The sequence below is a fragment of the Siniperca chuatsi genome, linkage group LG16, assembly GCF_020085105.1.
Source record: "Siniperca chuatsi isolate FFG_IHB_CAS linkage group LG16, ASM2008510v1, whole genome shotgun sequence".
Classification (NCBI taxonomy): domain Eukaryota; kingdom Metazoa; phylum Chordata; class Actinopteri; order Centrarchiformes; family Sinipercidae; genus Siniperca; species Siniperca chuatsi.
In genome coordinates, this window is record NC_058057.1 from 7,025,638 (window position 1) to 7,050,199 (window position 24,562).

Genomic DNA, 24,562 nt, shown 5'->3' on the forward strand with positions numbered 1-24,562 from the left:
GAATGTGTGCTTGCATGTATGTATTTTACCCTGTGTTTTTTTTTTTGCCGGAGCCTCCTGCGTTGGCACCCTGCTGTGCCGATGGACTGGCTCCATTCAAATGAATGAGAGAGCTGCGTTTTTTCATGCAGAGCTAAAGTCAGTCTGAATGCAGCCTAAGAGTCTACAGCCATGCTAGCAGCTCTTTGTGGCTGTACATAGGCACAGTGGTGCTTTGAGCTAAATGCTAACATCAGCATGCTAACAAGCTGACTATGACAATGCTTATGAGCATCACATTTAACAGATGATGATTTCTAAACCAAAATTGTACATTTTTGGGCTATAACCATACCCAGCAATTGCTTGCTCATTATTGCCAGAAACAAATCGGGATATTTTTCTGCAGTAATTTGACTTGAGAAATCAATAATGATACTAAATGATGCAAAACCACAAGAAATGAAAAAGCAATCCCTCTAGTAATTTACACCTGTTGCACAGTGCTTGTAACTTCAGATGGGGTAAGAAAACTTTACCAAGCTTGGTCTGATCAGAGGTGAACCCCTTCGGGTAAAGAGAGTCGAGCTAAAACAAAGCAATACGTGAATACGAAGCTGTTTTTTCTGAGTTCCTCAACAGTTGGCATTTTGGAGATACATGGTTTCAAATGGACAAAATTGGTATTGTTTCTGTCTCATAGTGAAGGGGGATTATTTGCATGTGTAAGTATCTACAGCACTTGTGCAATGCTTCGTGACCAACACGAAGATAACAGCCACTGCACTGACAGAATGCTCTCCGAACTCAAACCATAACTTGAGTGCAGCACACAATCTCATTTCCAAACAGTGCGAGACACGTCAGTGGGTAAAAATAGTCCGTGGGCGTCCATGAATAGCTGTAGGATGGCTAATTTAGCTGATAATGATGCAGAGAAAGACAGCTGGGACCTTTTTGGGAGTTGTAATAGAACTCTGTAATTGACTGCTGCTCAGTATCATCAGCCCAGGCTTACATTGGTGACTGACACATTTTATCAGCTCCTCATTGTGTTTGCCGCTTTCCCATTGAGCCACAGATGGAATCCACTGAGCAATTCCATTGTTTCCCACGCCAGACTGAAAGGGTGTGTGTGAAGCCGCCAGTGTTTGTTATAATGTCAGGAGCCATTGATTTATTAGTGCACACACCTGCACACTCATGAACGCGTCCATACATGCACCCAGACATCAAGCATTTTATAGTAGTATCCTTTCCACTGACTACATTCATTGCATAATGCTAATCTTAAAGGCAAATGCCAGCTTTTCTTTGCATTTGTGCTAATTATCTGTGCTGCAACTGTTATTTACATATGTTTCTAATCAGGATTAATTCTCTTACCTGTAGAAATCACACAATTCATTACATGAATTGTGGCATCACACAATTCTGGCAATTCTTGCATTACACAATTCTGTCTGGTATGAAAACCTTACAAACTTAAAAACAAAAGCCTCACTACACTAATGTAGAACAGCAAACATGTTACTTTAGATTGCAATTTATTCTCTACTGCAAATCTTCTGCTACTGTAAACACAGTTACCATGGAGGAGAGGAGCATATATTGAGAGAGCAATATGGCCTTATCACACACAGTACAGTACATCCATCTGGTGTTGCTATCAACAGGTGAAATCTAGGTATCTTCGGCAGGACTGCCATTAACCCCTTGCTTCAAGTATAAGTCCAGCTTTAGGGGATAATAATAATGTTGTCAAACAATGACAGTTCAGATTTTGGTTTAGGTGTGTGTTGCAATTAGCCAGTTTATCAGACATAATTTCTGTTTTAGTCATTGATCCCAGTTGTTTTGTTACATATTGATCAGCCCTCTCTCTCTCTCTCTCTCTCTCTCTCTCTCAAACCCTAACACAGCAGCGGCAGATGTTGAGTCTGGTTCTGTTCAGGGTTTCTGCCTCTTAAAAGGGATTTTTTTTTGCCACTGTTGCCAAGTGCTTGCTCATGGTGGGATTTGTTGGGTCTCTGTAAATAATATTATAAAGAGTACTAGTCTAAAACTGCTCTATAGGAAAAGTGCAATGAGATAACTTCTGTTATGAATTGGCGCTATATGAATAAATTGAACTGAATTATCACCAGACAAGAATGTCAATACTGGACGAGTCTGCAAAATCCTGTGTTATATTCAGTGACAAAAAATGTTTAATGTCCAATGGCAACGATTTTATAATTCCCCCTATCTACAATAACTGCGCACGGCAACTACAGTACGGTTATGGAAAGATTGTGGTTATGGCATGTAAACTATGGTTAAGGTATGGTTAGGGTGAAGCAACTACAGCACCTGGTTAAGGGTAGGGAAGGATTGTAGTAAAGGTTGATAGACAGGCAAACACTAATTGTAGCTCTGTGACAGGAGGCAAACTCAAGTCTCCTGCACGAAAGTCAGACATGCTACATGCCAATCCACCACCCCGACCTCCGTCCCCTTACTCGCCACATAAAGGCCACACTACTTCCTGCACTGGCACTGAACGTTGGCATTGGACGTAAATTGTCAAGTGTGGAATTGTCCCATATGGACGTAATTTCTACGGATGCTAGTAGGCTGCAAGTTGTCAAACGGACTGTTCACATGTGGCACAGCTTGTTCCTGACACATTATCATTTCATGAAAAGCAACCTATCACCATATGCATAAACAATACATCAGTTTCCTTTTGGATTAATCTTTAAATGTGTGATGCAGTCAGTCAGTGTGATTAGACATACTTTTGGTTTTAGTCACATCAAAGGATCACAGAAGGTTTTATCCTCTTTGCTACATACTAATAGAATGACATGAGATAACGTGCTGGATGATGGTTGCAGCATTAACATGGCCATAAGCCATTAATGTGTACAGACACCTGGATGGCACCAAGGGGTGGCAAGATAGATTTCAAGGGTTACCCTTACCACCCCTGTTCTGTTCAACCCTTAGATACAGCCCTGTAAGTGAGGAGTTCCTTCACCTTAACCTAACAACAACCAAATCTTAATTTGTTTTTTTAACGACTTTATTCAACGGATGGGAGAATATGCGGCAAAGGTCCCCAGCCACACTCAAACATTGTGCCAACCCTGAACTATACTCTTCTGACAAAATAAAGCCTTTGAAGCATCCTCACTATAGAGTAATCTCACAGCCTTTTTAGCCTCTGGCCCTCACAAGTATATAAATACATGACTGCGTGCACGCACACACACACACATCTCCTCTCACTCATAAACTCCTTTAGATTGCTCCATTGATCTGACGTGGAGAATCCCCTGGTGCGCTCATTTCATTTATGATGGATAATTAATTTCTGTTGATAGATTCACCGCGGAACTCCCTCTTCTCTCATTCCTCTGATGTGAGCAGGTTTTCCGATAACAATGAAATTTATCTCATTGGAGCGAGATTTGACGAGTAAATGGGATTTGCGTCTGACCTCAAACTGAAATTTAACTCAGAGGGCTCGGGAGTTTAAGAACGGGGAGAAGGGAGAGATGTGTAGGCATAAATCTCAGTTGCGTGGCAGCTGTAGCCTATTTTCAGATAGATTTACTACTAAAAACCAAATGCACTGTGGTTTTCTACATTTAAAGGTATAAATGATAAATGCAGTCTTATTTTGAGTGAGTCAGCAGGTTAAATTATTTTCAGGCAGCTGAAAATAAAACTCACTGTTGCAGTTGAAGTAATTTGACGAAAGACAATGACAAAAAATACAAAACAAGAAACATCTCTGACATATGACATAAATGTTCTTCATATGTACTTGCCTCCATACAGGTAAAGTTGTGGTTCCATCAAGAGTGTTCAGGCATGAAGCCGAACTGTCAGGTATGATGATAATAAGACAGGAAGGTCATTAGAACTGCACAGAAAGTCAGTGATTCAGCATGTTCATTCTATATAAAAAGTTCAATTTCAGAACACTATACTACACTTTTAAGAGCAAAAATATCATTACCAGAAGTTGAAGAGCCAATCTGAAAAAAAATGGACATAATTTACCTGCTGTCCTTCAAACTGATTTGTAATTTCTTCCAATTTTGTGCTGTCAATCATTTTGCAGAAGTAGATGTCACATTTATCAAATGATGGACATCTCATACTGGCACGTAGCTTTCTATATATGCTGAACACAGCAGGAACAAGGCCCATTAACTCCCATGACACATACGCCATCCAGGTCAAGAGACTGCTTTCTCAGCCTGGGTCTGGTTGTACAGCAAAGTAGTATCACTCTTGGGTTGAAAAAAAGAAGTGTGATTGCACACCATAAGTCATTAAACTGGACATTGATCATTACATCTCTGCAATACTTGACATAATTTTGCAATATTCTGTGTTAATACTCCTGTGCAATATACTCTTTTCAGTTTAAAATTCTCTATTTATTGATATTCATATTTATTCATACCTCTTTTACAGTTCATGCACTATTACCTTATACCGTATTATCATCAACCAGTAAACCCACTTTGTACTTCACACTTATTTTATTTTATACTTATACCCACTTGGTACTTAATTTATTTTCTGATCTGTATTATAGTGTATTATATTTTTTGCTTAGAACTTCTATTCCTGTGTGCACTGACGTGATAGTGAGCTGCTGTAACAAAAGAGTTTCCCCTCGGGGATCAATAAAGTATTTCTGATTCTGATTCTGATTCTGATAAATGAAATGCTGACCATGGACAATATATTTATAAACAGGCACTCAAGTTGATGCAAAGATCTTTTATTAACATGTTCAAGTATATAAATAAGTACATCTTTGCATTTGGAACTACAGTGTGTGAATGTTGTTTCCTTTTTTGCCATAAATATGATTTTTTTACAGTTAAGTTTTTTAAGAGCCTTTAACCTCACCTATCCTCACTGATCGACATGCACACATGAAGTGGCCACTAATGTCTTTAAAGCTGCACTAATCAATATTTTTATGCGAAATGGCTCTAATAACTATTTGTAATGTGAAATGGGTTGCTTGTAGTGACAAAACCTCAGAGAATTTATAACCAACTGTCCAGTTTCCGTGAGCTCTACGCAGCATTTTAGCATCTTTCAGCTTATTGTTTTGGTTCTCCAGCAGCAACAGACATCGTTTTTCAGCAAAAAGGTTCTGATAAACCCTGCCCACCACCAAACGACAGACAGGCACTCTGAGAGACTAGCTGGTGAAACAGTGGAGCATTTAGCAGCTAAAGAGCCTATTTTTATTAAGAATTGGTGATGACCAAAACAGAGCTAAAAGGAGAGCACATATTGGACTTAAATTCATCATGTGGCCAGAAACACAACTCCAAATGAATGCTAATGTTGCTTTGTGTCTGCTGAATGTGTAAAAAGGCTAACTAACTTGCTAACAGGTTAGCCATATCAACTTTATAAGGCTGTAATATGTCAAATGTGTGTTATATTCAGCTTGTTGTTGAGTTTTGCCCCCAAGTGGCCATAAAAAAGATAACATTAATGTGGATGATGTTAATGTGGCTCCTAACATGCAGCTGCTAACATGCAACTGTTAGTATCAGTATTTTGGTAGATAAAACATGAAAACTAGTGATCAAATCTGATGAACAATTAACTGACCACATACAGTTCTATGCTGCTATGGTCTGTTAAGCAGTATCTTGGTAATCTATAAAGTATTAAACAACATAATTAAGATTAAGTTTCCAATCAAAAACAGCTTGTGAATGTACATTCTCCTAAAATCTCCCGGTTGGGTGCCTACTTTTTGCTGTGTACTTTCTGTCTGATACACTGGGTGTCCAATCTCCTGTATTATGAGTCTTTTTGGATTCTGTCACGGATTTATGCTTCTAAGGAATCAAAAATGATGTATTATTGGTATTGAAGCATTTCAAGCCTCACTCACTTTGAGTACTTGTCATTGCTGTTGCCCCCACTTGTTTCCTTAGGCCTTCATGTTGCTGCCTGTGGGGATTTAACTCTTCAAATGATGTGCCTTTCATTGTGTTGCCATAATGAGAAAGCAGACCCAATACTCTCAAATTAAACACCAAGATGCCTAACTAAAGAGCAGGTGGATCTGTGGATAAGGTCTTCAGTTGCCACTCAGGTCTTAGAACTATTTTCCACTTAAAGCTATCTACCTATGTCATGGATAGAAACTGTTCCAACATCACCCCATGTAAACACACATTAGGGAATTTTGACCAGAATTTTGAATTTTGGCTCATTCCTTGGATTAATAAATAAGTCAAATGAATTCTTGCATGCACTACCTCAACACATCGCTCTTTCTTCTCCCTCTGCAGGTGTGTTTGTTGGAGTGTGAGGGTCATGTCTCCTCCTCACTCACATGGGAGGTGTGTAAACATGCCGTCAAGCTATCGCGCCATCCTGTTCTTTCTGAGGGAGGCGCTCTGTTCAAGAGAACAGGAGAGGAGCTGGAGCTGACCTCTCTTGACCTGAACTCGGACAGTGAACTGCTGCAGTCTGCAGCCGCAGAGCGCTTCCAGGAGGGGGATCAGGATGAGACACCCTTTGAGCAGCGCAGTGTCCAGTATGACTCATCACTGCTGGAATCCTCTGAGGAGGGGGAGGGCCTGCAGGGTCTGGATCTCAGTCTGGCGGACGAAGAGAGGAAGCCGAGGGAGGAGAGGAATGTGGAGAGTGACAGCCAGCTAGAAGGGGACGAGGATGACAGCTCACAGACCATCACCATATCCAAACGCTTTGGTGGCTTTCAGAGGGGGCGGCATGGATACAGGAAGCTGATTGGCTCGCCCATGAGGCCCCTACAAAAGCGCTATGGTGGGTTCATAGGCGTCCGGAAATCTGCCCGCAAATGGAACAGTCAGAAACGGGTGAACCAGCTGCTCAGGCAATACCTGGGCATGAGGAGCAGCCGCAGCGGCAGGTTCAACAACGTCCCTGTAACTCGGGTTTGGAGGCAAAACAAACTGTAATGTATTTCTGTTGCTCTCACAGAATCCTGCCCAAGTTACCTCAACCAATCATGTTTTCAGCAGCTCACAATTTGACGTCACCATCGTCATCAGAAGAACAGACTCAGCCATTTCGCTGCACCTCTTTGTGTCTCTAAGTAACAAGGAATGTTTTGACCGTGATGTCCTTCTTATTACGCATATTTACATGCCATTCTGTGAAATAAAAGAATTAGAGAAGTGCAATTGAATATATTTTTGTGTGTCGGTGTAATAAAAGGGGCCAATTATGAAATTGGAAAACTAATTCACTGCAAGCTTTTCACCAGAGGTGAGACCTGAGTGTGTGACTTTCATGCATGTGTGGATGGGACTAAGTCATGGTTTCAGCAGTTTTTTGCACTCTGTAGTTTGTGTTATGACAGCTGTTACTAATGTCCAGCTCTCGTGAAATGGACTCATGTGTTTCTACGTAGGTTTCCCCTTTTAAAATGGCATCTTTTTTTAGATTTGGGACTAAACAAATCATATACAAATGTTTGCCTTCAACTGGACCGTAATACATTGCTAATCTGCCCACATTTCAGCAGTAACATGTAGTAGAATCAAATTGGAAGTGGACCAGCACTGTGCTTTCAAGATGGTTCAATCAGATGTAAATATGGTTGGAGTGCTGGAGTACAGACTGTTAATTACTGGTATAAGAATCTAATTTTCTGCTTAAGGAACTTAATTAATGAAACACAATGGACGAAAAAATTGGTTTTCTGAACTTTCAAACTCACCAAAACTCTACATCTCTCCTCAAAAAAGCCTTGTCCCATTGCTTCATTCAGAGTATTGACAAAAAAAATGCATTTTTCCTTTCTATTGTATTCTAATTTTGGCCATTAAGCAGAGTTAATCAATGTAAAACTTGCAAATGATGAGTTTCTTTTGAGGAAATAAGCAGCAGGTTGGCAGGCTCCCATGGGCTCCTTTCAGTGGAATAATACTGTCCTCTAGTGTTTGAGGAACATGTTGCCCTTGGATACTGACTTGGGATCAGTTTTGATGTCCTATTTGTAATATTTTTATGTAATTCTTTGGATTGACTCCCTTTTTCTGCAATTACAGTGAAATTAGAGATTACCACAAACATTATACGGTTAATTTATGGCTGATACGTACCTGTCCTCCATCAGCATCAGAAACCTCTTAATGAATCATAAAAATCAGAGAAACCAACAGTCTATTATCCCTCATTCTCACAGTATTAGTAGCATCTGAATGACAGCTCAAAATGAACCTTATATTTAACTTTTAAGAAAAGCAAAGCCCTTTGCAGCGTTATTAATATTCCTCCCATTGACTTAGAAAAAAACTGCAACACCCTCCCCCAATATCTCAAAAAACAAAACAGAATTAGAACAATTCATTTCTCTATTAAAAACTAAAGGAAGGCAAAGTGTATAGAATTGTAAGACAATTGGGTATACCCAAATTTATACCACAAATTGTGAATAGAATAATTTTTTTTTACTTTAGCCACGAATGCACGCATTAGAAGTGGAATTATAAATTGCAGTGGCAAAAAAAAAAACAAACAACCCCCCTGCTCTGATAATTTTCATACACTCCCTAATTTACCCTGCAATTATAGAAATGAAGGAGCAATAATAATAAGCAAGTTTTGCTTGACTGCAACTCAGGAGTAAGGAGAAACTAATCCCAGTCAGTTCTAAAATATTACTCCACCTGGGGGCTTTCTGCAGAACTGTTCACGTCACTTTAGTCTAATTGTACTTAAGTGCATGAAGCTGCAAAACTGGCAGGGACATTGGGTGTGTATCGCACTGTAGGATGGGAAAGGGAAACCACCATCTAAAGGTACCATAGAAGAGCAGAGGGATGAAATGAACTGTGCATGTCAGCTGTGGTCATTATTATACAGAATAAGATGTTTCTGCTTGGGTGAAAAAAATATGTTCATTTGTTTTGCCATCAAGATATTTTCCACCACTTGCAGGTCACATCCATTCTTTTGCATCTTAATAGTGTTTAACTGTTTACTGGTGTTTGAATACGAGATGTAATAATGTATGCATATGAGTATGTGGGTGATTGCAGAGTGTGAGAGTGACTGTGCACGTGCATGTGCGTTTCCCTGTCAAACCAACACAAAAAATGGAATTTGTGACTACAGTGTACATTTCAGACCACATTTCTAACATTATACCATTGTTCTGAGTCTTCATACAAAATGTGTATAGAGAAAATACAATAAAATAGTTTGCTATTTCTTTTGTGAACTGTCATGCAGAAGAAAAAAAGAACAAAAAAACATTTCAAATTCTCAGTGCTTTTTAATTTGTGTTTGACAATATATTTCCTCTTTTTTTATTGCTATGACAAACTCATTCCCCTAATGTTAGTCCCATTGCCATGACTCCATAGCTTCACGGATAAAACCATTAACACTGGTCATATGCCAACACATGGGCAGGAAGGAAATCCATGGAAGGAACTTGGCTGAGTCAAACCAAATGTAGCTTATTCTTGTGAGTTTATATTCCAACAAAGTGCCAAAAAACATGAAAATTCCAAAAAAGAATCTGCCCAATACACGGGCTGAACGAGACGATAAAAAAAGAAGGTATAAAATACTCATACGTAACTCAAAGCGCACAATATGTACATCATAACCACTGTTTAACCACTGGAAGAGAGGGTTGGAGTAAAGAAAACAGCCAATTAGCAGTCTAATACAGTGGAGCTACAGGGGCAGCAATGTGACCTTTGGATAAAGTAGGACAGTATTGTAGGCTTAGCACATCACATGGTCAAAGTCAGTCAACAGTTAGCACCATCGCAGACTTCAGTTTTCAGGATGAAGTTACAAAGATACAGAAAACTCCATTTGCATTTCTTTAGGAAAGAAACAAAACAGGTTGAAAGTAAAAAACACATGTAGTAAAAGTTGTTTTTCTTGATGGCTCTCAGGCCCCGATTTATATCCTCTTTTTGATAAGTCTCTTTTATCACTCATTCATCCATCCACCGCTTTGTCTCTCTCACTCTCTCTCTCTCGCTCTCTCTCCATCACGCAGTTGTTTTTAGTCGGGGAAACGCTGGCAGGCTTTCTTCCAGCGGCAGGCGGTGCACCACTGATCCTTGCGCTCCACTCCGTACACCTTGCGGCACTTTTTGGCCTCCCCGCGACCCTTCCTGCAGATGTAAAGACACAAATCGTGTGGATGAGAAACGATGCGAGAGGGCAGAAGAGGAAAGGGTGCTGCCACACACGCTCGATGTGATCGATTTCTATAAAAATGACACTGGGGAACAATAGACTGATAACAAACGAAAAGATGATTGAATCAATTTAATCTTTCCTGGCCAAGCCATGGAAAAGTGATTTTACAGACAGCAGCAAAGTGGATGATAAAATGACAACCTGGAGGAGAATGATAGCGGACAGATACTGGAATCAAAACAGAAAACAGTAGAAACACGTGTGGACCCAGATCAATAAAGCTTTACTTTTTAAAGCTTCATTTACACTCAATGTTCAAAATATATGGCACCTTCCTGCTAGTGATCAGCAGTGTCTTTATGCACAATCTACATCTTTACTGTCAGATCTTAAAAGGTACAGTTTAACAACAGCATCGCCTCACTGCTAAACTTCAAAACCCAGGAATAGGACCATATAGGTTATCCCTCCAAAAATTGATAGATAAGTCTTTTGATTAGAGCTGAAATAATAGAGCCTAATAAATGGATTTATTCAACTTCAACATTCAACTTTTCAATTGTGCAGATTTGCTGCTTTTTCTCTGTCTTATGTGATAATAAATGGAATATCTTTAGATTTGTTGAGTGTTCACAAAACAGAAATTTGATGACATCACCTTGGAATTTAGGAAATTGTGATGGGCATTTTCCACTATTTTCTGACATTTTATAGACCAAATGTTTGATTGATTAATTGAGAAAATAATTGGCAGATGAAAATAATCATTTTGATTTTGAAAATTTAAGTTACTCTTGTTTTCTGGAGGTATAAAAAGTGTATTTACCAGAGTAATATTGGAGTAACATTATTTTTTCAGTTCAATCAGTTGAGGAACACAAACATGTTATTTATTTTGTTTTCTTAAATATGATAGCAATTGTTAATGCTATGATGCAACTCAGCAAAATATGATTGGCAGCATTTTAAATCACAGTGATGAATTTCCACTAACAACTGAATTAAAGGTCCCCTGTGTTGTTTTCTATATTGTGTGAATGATCCTGAAAGGTTTGGCAAAAATGAAGCAAAAATACAGTATATTCATTAGCAGGACATGGGTGTCAAAATTGTAAATACCTCAAATGTTGGAAATGTCCTGTAACATTATAATCAAAGGAAAAAAGAAAGAAAGAACTGACTTTTCCTCTAGCGATTTTAGTACATGACATATAATTATTACATAATAATAACTTTGGTGATCTCTTAACTTTTCATCTAGCGCCATCAACAGGTAAAGATTTGTCCAATACTTTGGTTTATGACCAAATACCTGCAAAACTAATGACATTCCCATCAGCCTCAGCTGTATTTTGTATTTACTGCCGCTAATTAGCAAATGTTAGCATCCTAACATGCTAAGCTAAGATTTGACATAAACATTACCTGATAAAGCAGAGCCAATAGCATGGCTTTGTTGTGTTTAAATTTTAACAGCAGGTAAAAAATGTTAAAAGTCAGACAGTAGACAGGAGCAAACCCAGGTAGGTGATGCCTCACCTGAAGGAGCAGTGAGTGCGGGATGGCGACGCACTCATAGGCTGCAGCCTGTTCTGTTGGAGCCACTGCTCCCCGACACTGACAGACCGGCAGCGAGGTTTCACCATCTGAAGAGACACAAAAACACAGATTAAGCAGTCATGAATGGAGAATAAGTCATGAAAAGAGACAGAAAATTGGGTAATTTCATTTGTCAGTGGCAGACATGGTTGCTACACAATCAACTGTAAATCAGGATTATATTTTTGATTATGTTCTACAAATCAGCTAAGTCATGTTTTACTGTCTTCCTTATAGGAAACTCAAGGATCATTTGCAATGAAATTCTTGTTCCAATGAACTCAGCTTTCCCCCCCTTTTTTAATAAAGCTGATTTTGCCTTGGCAAAAATGTCTACCGACATGGAGGTACGGACACGGATGACAATAAAACTTGACTTGACTCAGCAGTAGCACATCAAGCACCTTAGATCTATGCAGCCACTGTGATATTGTAAAGGTAAATGTTACACAGAAAGCAGAGTAATAGTGGCGAAAACACCATAGAACAGAAAGTTTAATGCAATGAAAAGGATTGACACTCAGAAGCACATTGTGCTCGCTCCCTTGGCAGGTTCTAATGTTAAAATGTGAGAGAGACTAAATGATAGACAGGCTGTCTGGTAAACAAACAGACACATGTAAAAGACAGACAGACAGAACGAGACAGAAGACCCACCGGTGTGCTATTGTGGCCAGAGACGGAGGCGGAGCCGGGGCTTCTGGAGGCCACAGATACCTGGACGGGGCTGCAGGCCTGGAAGAAACAGGAGAGAGGAGACAACACATGATTCACCGTATCTGTAGGACCTTCAACTGGCTGACAACCTGTTTCATATGAAAAGTAAGAAAGTTTCATTTTTGGTACTGGACTGAAAACATTTCAACCTGCATTTCAACATTTCAACTGATTTTTTGGAGGAAACAGGCTATTATCGCCAAGTTGATATGGCAAACATGTTAGCTAACAGATGTAGCTAATTTACACATCCAGCAGACACAGAGCAACATTAGCATTTATTTGGAGTCATGTTTTAATTCGATTTTTAATGTAAGATTACAGCTCAAAACTAGCACAGGAGGCTACTGCCCCAATTATAACCAGCACCAAGCGATAGGAACATATTATACCCATGCTAGCCAATTCACATTGGACCCCTTGAACACACCAATTCCTAAACTTGAAACATAGATTTTGTCCTCCTTGCGTCAGCTGTTGGGTCTCTGTAAATAATATTATAAAGAGTACGGTCTAGACCTGCTCTATATAAAAAATGCAATTTGATAACTTCTGTTATGAATTGGCACTATAATAAATAAATAAAATAAATAAAAAATAATAAAGCTGAATTGCCAACTAGTTACCACTAATCAATTTATGGCTTTTGATTCTAAAAACAGGCAACATCCAAAATACCACACATTAAATGATCTTTTCCTGTGAAGTTGTTCCCATTGCCTCTATCCTATTGCTCCTCCCTGTGCAATCTCTGAACAAAGCACATACTACTGCATTCCTACCACCCCATCCCACAGTGTAAACAGAAGTAGACAGAGAAAATTTGTTGAAATTGCACTAATATCCACAAAACACGATGTTGCTAAGCATCCACTGTGTTAACCCTGGAGTTACAATGAGAGTACCTAGATCCGGAAAAAAAAAAAACGTGCCAGTGTGAGTTCAATGCTGTGGTCAGGCATTTCAAACCGCCAGCAGCCATGACACACACAGAAAGAACACGGCTCCACCAGCAGCACTGACCCACAATTCAACCCACACTCTTGCTTAGGCAGGACCCCATTAAATATCTGCATCCATGAGGAAATTACAGACAACTGTGGTACAAAATGGATACATTTTCTAATGTCTGTATAAAAGTTGTCATGCTTATTTTTTAAGTTTACTAGGGACATTTTTCTGAAAATGTGTAGGTTGAATTAGTCCAAAGTGGGCATGGACATGTGCACATGGAGTCCTAACTGCTGTACAACTACACTAGAAGAATTCATGTAGTGTTTTTCTGCCTTTAACAGGCTGGTGAGAGTCTAGTCTCCTTAGGGGAGTGAGCAAGCCGACAGCTTACTCTCTCACTGTCACAAAGCATCCATTTACAGGCTCAGTGGTACAGGGTAAATGCAGGTCACCAGTGAAATGTGCTGCTTTGTGATGCATAAACAAAGTTGTAGCTCATTGGCTCATTAGAGGGGTATCTGCATGGGGGCATTGGGTAAGGAGGACCTCTGAAACAACACAACAACCATGTAACATGAAAAACCTGCACAGAAACTAAAGTAAAATGAAGATAGTGAGATATTTAATAGACAAAGTAATCTAGATACATTAGTTTCTGTTTTAATGAGAGCCTGGTTTCATGGTGATTGAATTTAGGCAATAGGAAACTTTGATGTTTGGAAGGTAAATTCCTGTTTTCACACACTAAAATCTACGCCTGACATTTAATAATTCATGCTGACAAGGGCCGCGCTGTCTCCTTTCATTGCTCTCAAGCAATTATAGCCCCCAAAACACTGCCTGCTTTCAGACAAGAACTCAAATGCTGGGAAGTAAACAATTACTTACTGAAATTAGGGATCCTAATTGCCAATAATAAAACAGATATTTTGTGCCAAAACGCAATATGACCTCAAAAAATCTCCGATATTAGACGGATTGTCTTCTCAGAATAAATTTTAGCCTGCATTCAGACAATAACAAAGCTTTAAAAAAAAATCTCCATTCAAATTGGGACCAATTAAACTATTTTAGGGGGGCGAGTGTCATTCCAAGTTTTATAGCTGGTTAAGCACATCTACAGCCACGAACACAGCACTAATTAATCATCTGGTCAATATTTACTAGTTATGGTCTGGGAGGAATCTATGTCATATTATTAGCTACATGTGACACATTTTAAGATGTTATAATATTACAATATTTTGTAATTCTGTGAAAGACACTTTTCCTGCCAGTACTTGATAGCCATCACAGTCAGCAGGCCAAAACTCCTTAGAGACTGAGAGCAACACTGCTGCACCCACCTGATAGAGATGCTCTGAGTGGATCTGCCAGAAGCTGCTGGGGGCCGACTGGCTGAGCGGACTGGGCCTGCTCGGGCCGGGCCCGGAGCTGGAGTTGGACCTGGGCCTGTGAGCTGGGGGTATCTGGAGCCCCGAGGCCGGAGGAGAACAACAGGAGGCCCAGCTGAGATGAGAGGACGAGGCCTGGCCCACAGCCTGCTGGGAAGGAGCTGGAGCGGAGCTGGCGTCCACAGTCTCACAGGAGATCCTGGTGTAGTAGAAGTCCTCTTCTCTCTGGGACTGATCTGACCCACTGCTGTGTGTGTGTGGTAGGAGTGTGTAAATGTGTTTGTGGGTGTGTATGTGTGTATGGCAAATGGAGAGTCAGACCAGTGGACACACAGAGTAAAAAAGACTGAGTTGTTTGTTTGGACTGTTACTGAATGCAGCACTCGCTGTGGCTTAGATATAAAATCTCGAAAATGTTTCATCACTTCCCGTATCTAAGTCAGAGCTCTTCCACAACCTGAAAATTTTATTCCCTCTTGTTTTTTTAATGTTGTTTTGCAGCTAAGAAATGTGCTAAAGGGCTAAACTGTCTACAGTCAGTCTGTCTACTGCCAGACTACAGTGGAGGAGTGGCTCCAAAGCTGAAAACCTAGAACGTACATCTGATAAATTCCCTGATATTCCCACTTCTGTAATAATAGATACACCTCGATAATTCCTTAATATTCTATCAACTATACAACAAGTAGGAATCTTGCAACTAACACCACCTTTAAGCAATAATCACAGATATCAAACCTCAAGACTTTTTTGGTAGAGACCGAAATGTGTCTGTAGCACCGAGTATCGGAAATATACTGAAAGTTGGCATCAAATGTCACATTCGTAATCTTGTTGACTAATTCTTTAAAAAGGCAGTTCCTGAGTTAAATCTCAATTTTGCCAATTTTAGACTATTTTATTAAGGCAAAATTCTTATACGGCTGCATTTGTTTAAACGACATTTAAAATTTGAGAACTTTGGCTTCTTTTTTTTAAATGAAAAGAAGGGTTTTGTGGAAAAGGTTTTCACTTCTCAAAGTAAGGGACTATACAAAACAAAACCTATTAATTACCATGGCTAGGGCATTTCTAACATTAAGCATCTTAGATCTATGCAGCCACTGTGAAGGTAAATGCTACACAGAAAGCAGAGTAATAGTGGCAAAAACACACACATAAGGTTCAGCCCCCTCCCCACCACAATAATTAAACTTGACTGTACAAATCACAAGTATTCCAACTCACCCCAGATGCAGCACACGGATATGTCTTTTTATTCCGACTGAAGACGTGAGCACCTTGCCGCAACTGGGCCACAGACACTTATACACACCTCTGAAAGAGATCTGTGAGAGAGAGAACACAGCACGGGTAAAGTACAGGAGAAAGGGTGGGACAGGAAATAAAACGAAACACACAGAAAGACGAAGCACAGAAAGAGACAGAAAAAACGGACCACCTGATCTGATAAATGAAAATCAATCAATATGTCCCTACCAGAGATGGTGTAAACAAGGCCACTGATGATATGAATATGATTTCATAAGGCAGCTACTAAAGCTGACTTTATAAAACAAAAATGGAAGCCTGTTAAAAAGCAAAACACCAACGAATGGCTTGATCAAGAATGCAAGACCATCAGAAAAGACCTGAGAAAAATAGCGAATGAAAAACATCGCCAACCAAACAACCCAGCCATATGCATTAGGGAAAATTAAATTTTAAACAAATATAACTGTACAATTAGGAACAAAAAACAAAATTATACCCACATGAAACTTGAAGATATTGAGAACGGCATTAATCAAAATCAATTCTGGGATATGTGGAACAACGTCAACACAAAGCAACAACAAGCACTACCCATCCAAAATGGTGACATCTGGAGAGCACATTTTGAAACTCTGTACAAAGACATACCAATTAATTCAGATCTATTCAGATGTATTATAAAAGAAAAACTCCAAACATTAGAAGAAACTATTAAAGACAACCAAAACCCCCTTGATTTCCCAATTAATTGGAAAGAATTGACCACACAGATAAAGTCTCTCCAGCCAAGGAAAGCTTGTGGTCCTGACAGCATTAAAAATGAAATGCTCAAATGCAGCACCCCAGAGATGCAGGGCGCAGTGTTGAAGTTGTTCAATATCGTATTACAGTCAGGATGTTTTCCCGACATCTGGTGCAAAGGGCTCATTTCACCCACTCATAAGAGTGGGGACAAACCAGACCCTGGTAACTACCGTGGCATCTGTGTCAGCAGTTGCCTAGGTTAACTATTCTGTAGTATTCTAAATAAAAGAATACTAGATTTCCTTGATGAACACTCCACCCAACAGACATCTAACATCCAACAGAATCGTTACATGCAGAATTCTGCCGATACATTTTACACGTACACAGAAAAACACCAACAATTGCATGTAGAGCAGAATTAGGCAGATACCCACTGATAATTAACATTCAAAAGAGAGCGCTCAAACTTTTTAATCACCTTGAATCCAGCCCCATACACACCCTCCATTCCAAAGCCCTCCAAACCCAAGAGCTGAGCCCAGAGACGAGTCCCCTATGTCAGCTGGTGATGGGACTAACTGCCCCCTCTCAGACACACTCTGACCAGTCTCACAGCAACACTGCTTTCCAAACACCAAATCAGAGTAAACCAAATTATAACGCAGTGTAAAAATGAAAACCTATTTGGAACACTGGAAAGAAGAAACTAAAAGCCAAAGTATATCAGAATGTTATCTGGCCCTAAAAAGACATTATGAATTGGCAGAATATCTCTCTACTTTTAAATATAGAAAGCAGAGACAGATCCTAACCAAGTACAGGCTCAGTGACCACAAACTGGCAATCGATACAGGACGACACAAAAAATCCTGGCAACCAAAAGAAAACAGAATATGTGGTCACTGTTCGACAGGTGAGGTTGAGACAGAGATGCACTTCCTCCTACAATGTACAACATTCAATAAAATAAGAAACATGCACTTGAACAAGTTCAACTCTTTAATCTCAGATTTCAAGAGCTCTCAAAATTAAAAATACTCCTAGGAGAAAGAGAGAGGGCAAATCTTGCTGCCCAATATGTATCAATATGCCACATCCTGAGGGACAGTGAGTGACCTAGACACACACAGCGTACACACACACAGACACACACATTTACATTCATTTAAAAACATTTTATCAAAAATTGCAGTGTTTACATAGTTCTCACTTATTTGTATTTGTATTTTTGACTGCAAGTCTACATTTTTTTCTATTTTATTTAAGTTAATTTTTACTTATCTGTATATATATATTTTTTTCTAACAGCAAAATCACAATTCTTCTGTTTATGTACTTTTATTTAGCTGTTTGCTGTTTTTATTTCACACTTGCTTTGGCAACGTAAACGTTTGTTTCCCATGCCAATAAAGTCCCTTTGAATTGAATTGAAGTCTGACTATAGAGCAATTTCCACCATATGGACTAAACCTTAGGCAGTAAAACTTTTAAGGAAACATATACAGCTATGTACCTTTGGCTTTTTGGCATGAAGCTCCTCTCCCTGTTCTAGTTCCATATGTAGGCCTTCATCAGGGCTGCTGTCCATCTCAGTGACGGATGGCGAGGGGGCAGGACTCACATTGCCGTGGTCCCAGCTCCAGTAGCCGCTGCTGCCGCTGTCAGAGAGCTCGCCGCCACCACACTCCATGTCAGCTGGTGACGATGAGCCGGCTGGAAAACAGAAAGATTCAAAGTTTGTTTTCAGAAGTAACCTCTTGTCCTTTTTACCCTACTGAATGACCCATATTCTCTCAATATTGTAAAGATGTAAATACTGTTAACATGCCATCGTGGTTATTTTGCCCTGGCTGTCAGTGAGTTGGAGATACTCACCAAAATAGTTCACTGTGAAAATATACCTTATGGTTTCGATATCAAATATTTTCTGTTCCTTTGTGGTTAAAATAGACACTGTGCATTTGGGACTGCTCTCTGCTGCTTTTCTCTCTGCCCATTCTACAGAGAACAGCAGGTGTCCCACACTGGTGCCAAGGTTGTGATGTGCATCTATTTTCTGACAGTTTAACCATCATTTGAGCCTCTTTTATACTACCTCTTTGCTCTGTTCTCTGTTGATATTTTATTTTTCACTATGCCAAAACATTTAAAATGGCAGTTAATCTATTTCTAACTCAGGCAAATTTGCTTACTTTAATCTAGGTTAACTTTAATCAAGGTTAGTAGCTACCTAGTAGTAGCTATTTATCTTGCATATTGTAAGTACGGCAGGATTTTCACATGTAGTTCTACTTAAAGTGACTTAAAGACTATGTAAGTTTTGCAGTTAATATTCATAAGCAATAAAACACCCCCTCGCTTGATTCAACCCACTCAGGGGTTTTGCTGCTGCAGCCTTACTTGATCTGGTATGACCAGTAGATCATGGTGGCTAATGCTAGCTAAATTTAGCTAATGCTAGCAAACTTTAGACAGATTACTGAGTTAGTTCTTGCTACTATCATATACCATTTTAGCATTTAACATTATATTACAAAGGCTAAAGTCTTGCTTTAAAACAGCAGAGAGATACACTTCTAAAATTACGGCTACATCTGTATGAGATATTTTGCAAAAAGAGTTGACAAGACCTGTGCAGTTAATTATATTTTACTAACTTAGCAGACAGCTGATTCCACTGTGATTTTTCTAGGAGGTATAGTAAGAGAAATGTTGGTTTTGCATGAAAGTTGATATTTCCTTTGGCCCCACTGTTGGTTTTACAGCATGCAGTAGCCTCACAAATATTCTATTATGTAAGACCTACTGGATATTATTACTTTTCTGTTTGTGACTTTAATATATTGCAAAGGCAGTCTACAAATTTTGCTTTGCTAACAGAGCTGATAAGACTGAATCTGGTTTTTGCAAAGCTAGCAGTATAATACTGCAGACTAAAAACAAGGTACCACTTCTAATAAGGTAGTTGTAATTAATGACTTTATTATAGATCAGTTATAAGCCATTAATAAGAATAACTTTTGGGTTGTCAGGCTGTGAAAACTCCCTTTGACTGGTTAGTTCGTTTGACCATGAAGATTTTCTTCAATCATAACCAAAATCCATTTCTTAACAATTTATTAACACTTACAACTGCAGACTTGATTATTAGAACCCTGAATAAATTACTTATTAACATGTATAACTGCAGACCTGGTGATTCATTATAAAGTGAGAAACCCATGAGCATTTATTATTGGATTACCACCATTTATAACTGCATTATTATCAAATAGAAAGCATAACCACCTGCCAATGAGATTTTTCACAACCTGGCAACCCAAATGTTTTAAATAATGACTTTTAAATGAATATAAATATATAAATCATTAGTATTAGCATTTAAAGCCATCAGTTACAATTTATAAGCCCTTTATAAAGAATGCCTTATTAGAAAGTGGTACTGAAAACAGCAGGGACTGGTGAGGCTGTGTGTTGGTGAGATGAGACAGACCTGGTCCAGGATCTGTTTGTGGTGGACTCTGGACCACGGAGCTGCAGGACAAACTGGTCAGAACCATGGCCGCCATGATCTCGTCCATCTCCACTGACTCTGGACTGCGGAAACTGAAGATAACATAAAGAAACAGCCTTAGACTCTCTTAGACTCTGTGATGAGGTCCACCCTCACACACTCATATACTGTTACCTATCCCTCACCTGTATGGTGCCTCTCCAGTAGCTGACACATTGCTGAGGTGCATTGTGGGTCCCATTGTTTGCAGGGGGGGAGCCAGGTTGTTCCAGCCTTGCGCAGCCTCCCTCTGCAGCAGGTGAACTGATGTCTTGTTCTTGTGATGCCCACTATCCACAAATGCTTTTCCAGCCTGGACACAGCTCTGTGTAGACACCTTTAGACAGAAGTAATGACATAATGAGCTCTTAGTTGAAATCTGCAACAGTTGCGCTCGTTGTGCCTTGCTCTAGTCCACTTCAAACACTACACTTCCAGTCAATAAATTAACAGAAAATGACATGGACAGAGTAACCCATACTCTGTTTAGGCCTTATTTGGGTTAAGCTGTTTACATGAGTCTTTGATACTCTGAAGCTGAGGCTCGCTGTTGCCATCAATAAAGCAGTTAGGAGAATATTTCCTGTCCATCTGTGGCATCCTGCCTGCAGACAGCACGATCTGCCAGCTAAACAGTATGAAAAGGATGTGGGTGCCAGCCTCTGACCAGGCCGTACATTACGTCTAACACAGGGGGAGGAAATAATGGTCCATTTGTGGGAGTGCTTCCTTTTTCTCAGTAAGGGTTTAAACTTTGGTGGGTGTGACCTTTTGCTTAGTGTAATGTTCGTCCTATCATCAAAAGCACCCATAATGCGATGCAAGTCTGAATTTGAGAAGTTTAAAACCAACATATTGCTTCTTGGTGACCGGTGACAGCTACATCTACTTGTGTTTACAGGAAATGCCTGGGCGACTGAATGCATGCAATGGATGGTGACAGGTGCGAATGAATGAATGAATCAGTAAATCACTGTATAAATAGAGGGTTGGATTATTGACAAAACAAAAGAGTGTGATACAATACATAGAAAATAACACATTCATCATCTCAGTTAACCTGAATGGGAGTCTCGTCCCTACACGTCTGCTCACCAGAGAGTGCTGCATGTCAGGCCCTTTTCTGTTGTGCGTCGTTGTAGAGATGCAGGCCTGTAGTGCCAAAGGGCAGACTGACGCCCCGCCTGCCCCTGCTCCAGATCTGTCCTCAGGTCCCATAGCTGCCATGGTGCTGCTGCACACAGTGAGGGGACTCAGTCACACCTCCCTGCAGCCAAGACACCAGGGACAACATGAGATTTGAACCAAGCAAAATATCTGACTGCATTTTCAAATGTTTCTACAATATTCCTAAATGTTCTGTCTGTTACTCACTCAATTTAGTTTTGCACTTCCATAAAGAACTCACAAGAGACAAAAAAGAATGATTGAAATTGAAGCAGCAGAGGTCGAGATATCCTGACTTAGTCTGTAGTGAGGGTCTAGCTTCAAAAACACTGGATCCTACATTTCCCACAATGCAACTCAATAGCGTTTCATTCAAACCTTTCAAACTCCACACCTCCAGTTTCCATCAAGTAATCCTGCCATAGACTGCATGATTCCTACTGACGAGCAAACTGAACTTCGTGTGTGAAATCGGTGGAGTGCCCCATGTATAAAATATATAATATTCCCCATAAATGTCACTTTTGTGGCAATATTTCAACTGCTTCCTTCTAAAAAGCATTAACCAATGAAGGTTAAAGGAAGCATATGCTTGGAATGAACCACGGCATCAAATCATAAATCTTATACTTTCTCTGATCAATAAAGATGTTGATCTAAACAAAAGGCCGACTATAGAGTGTTGGCAAACACTCCATTCCATCTTGCATTTCTGCCTGACAGTGCAGAGCAAAAACACCACATGGGATATGAAAATGATTGCAGGAACTTGAAGTGAACACAGACTTGTGTGGATTTAGATAGTGGCTGAACCAAACTCTTGCTGTAGTTTTGTTGTCTACTCTAATAAAGTACGTGACTGATAACGTGTTCCGGAGACGTAATCTGACGTTTGGGTGCATTCACTGTGGCTTGTCGTCCATAGAGGTAAAATGGGGGCAATGCTGCATTCAGGGCACGTAGGAATAATGAAGTGATCCAGTGGCTCAAAGCAGTGATTTTGCAGCATTCACCATCCATGATTTACTATATTTCAAGTATTATGGCAATTTTAGTCTGTCAAACTAAATGACTGGAGTTTCCTAAAGCGTCCGATTGGTCCTGATGAGCTATTTCACACTTGAACCACTACTTTCTGCAATTTTGCAGACTAACTGAAAAAACAATCGACAGATTAATTGATAACTAAAAGTAATTGTTAGTTGCAGCCCTAAACAATAATAATAATAATAATAATGTTTATTATGGTTATGATGATGATGATTTGTTTGTAGTACTTTTCTGTATTTGTTATATTATTATTATTAAAAATTAATAAAAAAACAACAACAAATAAATCAGTACATAAACACAGCTGCACTCCAAAATACTGTAGTCCTTATACTGTTTTGTATTTTATAAAATGTGGCTGTCACAAAGTGAACAGTGTCAAAAATTAGCAGTAGTTTATTTTGATAAATCCCTATGACAGGAATTTACTATTACTACTGATTTTCAAATAGAAGTGGAGGTCCGGTATACCAGTGCCACGTTCTCAAGTTTGTTACCATTTAAAACCCTTCGCCTAACAGTACTTTCAACGAGAAAGGTCAACTCTCCCATTATTTTCTATACACCCGAACGCAGCCTTAAGCCCGATTTTCTCCACCTTTCCACCAATCAGCGTCAAGCTTCAGTAGTAAACAAGTGCCACAAGCGGGCGGGGAGCCGCCGCTCATTGGCTAGGCTCTTATTTTCAGCTACACACCCCCTTTCTGACAACGTGTTCAGACACGAGTTTCGCCGGGGGACTGCTGGACGAGGGAATACTGCAGAAAATAACTTTATTTTGAACGCAAACAAAAATAGAAATGCACTGCAAAAAGTCCCAACTCAACATATGACACATCATGTAGCGATTAACAGAAGGATGAAACTGTGTAAACAGTGTTGCTAAAATAAAAAATAACATAACGTCATCACCCCACTGATGCAGTTGAGGTAAATGCAATTAAACTAATATTTATGGACACACATTGAAAATAGGCTACGGCAGTAAAATCCCTGTGAGTCCCTGTAAGTAAGCTACTGCAAATTTGATGCAAACTGCACACCATGACGGAGCTTTAGGGAGCAATTAACACTTTTCCAAACAAATATAACATTAACATTGTTTTTAGTGGTGGTTTTGGTGTGTTTTAGGATCATTAACCGACTAGAAGTCAGAGTTTATCATCCTTCAACAACATCACTGCTCTCCAACCGGCAATGCAGATTGAGATCAGGAGAAACACCCCCTCCCTCCCCAGCTCACACCGCTTTAGGAAAACAATATTGTTACTGTGCTCGCTGCATCATAAAAACCTATCCGATTAGGAAAAAAAACAACATATTTTCTCGTAGCTACTTACTCGTTCGGTGGAAACCTGTGTCCTGTCCGTTCCGTCGTAGCTGCATCAGCGGGTCGTCGCTGCCTGGCTGTCCCGCCGCTAGCCGGCTCTTCAGTCTGCCGGGGGAAGAGGGGGTTGGTCAGTCGGAAACGCGCCTACGTGTGTCTGCTTGGTGAACCAATGCAGGCGGTGACAGCTGGACAGAGCGCAGAGATATCAACCGGCAGCGCGCTGTGCACAAAAGGATGATCTAGGTGAGGGGTTACCAGAGCATCATCCTCACTCTCTGCCTGTCTGTCTGTCTGTCTGTCTCAAGCACATAGAAATCTGTATGTTTGTTCATCTGATGTTTCTCAGTCACATGCGCATTAGAAATGGTGTTGATGGTTTGGTTTCTGTCTGGATAAATAAAGAAATAAAATGTGCAAAATGAGAGTTTCAGCATTAAATGCATTGCACTGAAATGAGATTTTAGTGTATTTTTGAGATGCTACAAATATCAATGCAAATAAACTATAATATAGATATAATACCAAAATGGATATTCCACAAACTACCATGAGGTCACGCATACATCACTATTTAATAATAGTTACAACAGTTTTAATCCAATAGCTCAAAACTAATAA

General features: G+C 39.7%; 2 protein-coding genes across 4 annotated transcripts in view; one reads left to right on the top strand and one right to left on the bottom strand.

Moving 5' to 3' along the window:
* pnocb (prepronociceptin b) overlaps window positions 1–9,269 on the top strand; it is a 26,074-nt gene extending 16,805 nt beyond the window's left edge. The window contains exons 3-4 of one of the 2 annotated variants that reach the window (XM_044170371.1): window positions 3,808–3,858; window positions 6,312–9,269. In XM_044170371.1, the coding sequence (XP_044026306.1) occupies window positions 3,808–3,858; window positions 6,312–6,965 (705 nt within the window). In that variant the 3' untranslated portion in view covers window positions 6,966–9,269. The remainder of the gene's footprint in view (window positions 1–3,807; window positions 3,859–6,311) is intronic. The other variant, XM_044170372.1, reaches the window with a different exon arrangement.
* On the bottom strand, window positions 9,270–24,217 carry znf395b (zinc finger protein 395b). 2 transcript variants are annotated; one of them, XM_044170370.1, is made up of 10 exons: window positions 23,955–24,217; window positions 21,493–21,664; window positions 20,544–20,734; window positions 20,338–20,450; window positions 18,358–18,557; window positions 16,071–16,171; window positions 14,796–15,087; window positions 12,436–12,513; window positions 11,719–11,825; window positions 9,270–10,151 (listed from the first exon to the last, which is right to left on the bottom strand). In XM_044170370.1, exons 2-10 carry the CDS (start codon window positions 21,622–21,624, stop codon window positions 10,040–10,042), a joined length of 1,326 nt encoding a protein of 441 aa, XP_044026305.1. In that variant the 5' UTR covers window positions 21,625–21,664; window positions 23,955–24,217; the 3' UTR covers window positions 9,270–10,039. The 2 variants fall into 2 exon arrangements, with proteins under 2 accessions (XP_044026305.1, XP_044026304.1); XM_044170369.1 differs by having other exon boundaries at window positions 14,796–15,090; window positions 23,955–24,216.
* Between the last annotated feature and the right edge of the window lie 345 nt (window positions 24,218–24,562).

What these genes read in the sequence shown, in the direction of transcription:
- znf395b (XM_044170369.1), bottom strand. Translation starts at nt 21,624, where the DNA reads ATGGCAGCTATGGGACCTGAGGACAGATCTGGAGCAGGGGCAGGCGGG. An exon ending in ACAAACAGATCCTGGACCAG is followed by an intron (nt 18,558 to 20,337) that starts GTCTGTCTCATC and finishes TCTGTTTTCCAG; the next exon opens with CCGGCTCATCGTCACCAGCT. An exon ending in CGCACTCACTGCTCCTTCAG is followed by an intron (nt 10,152 to 11,718) that starts GTGAGGCATCAC and finishes TTACATCTGCAG; the next exon opens with GAAGGGTCGCGGGGAGGCCA.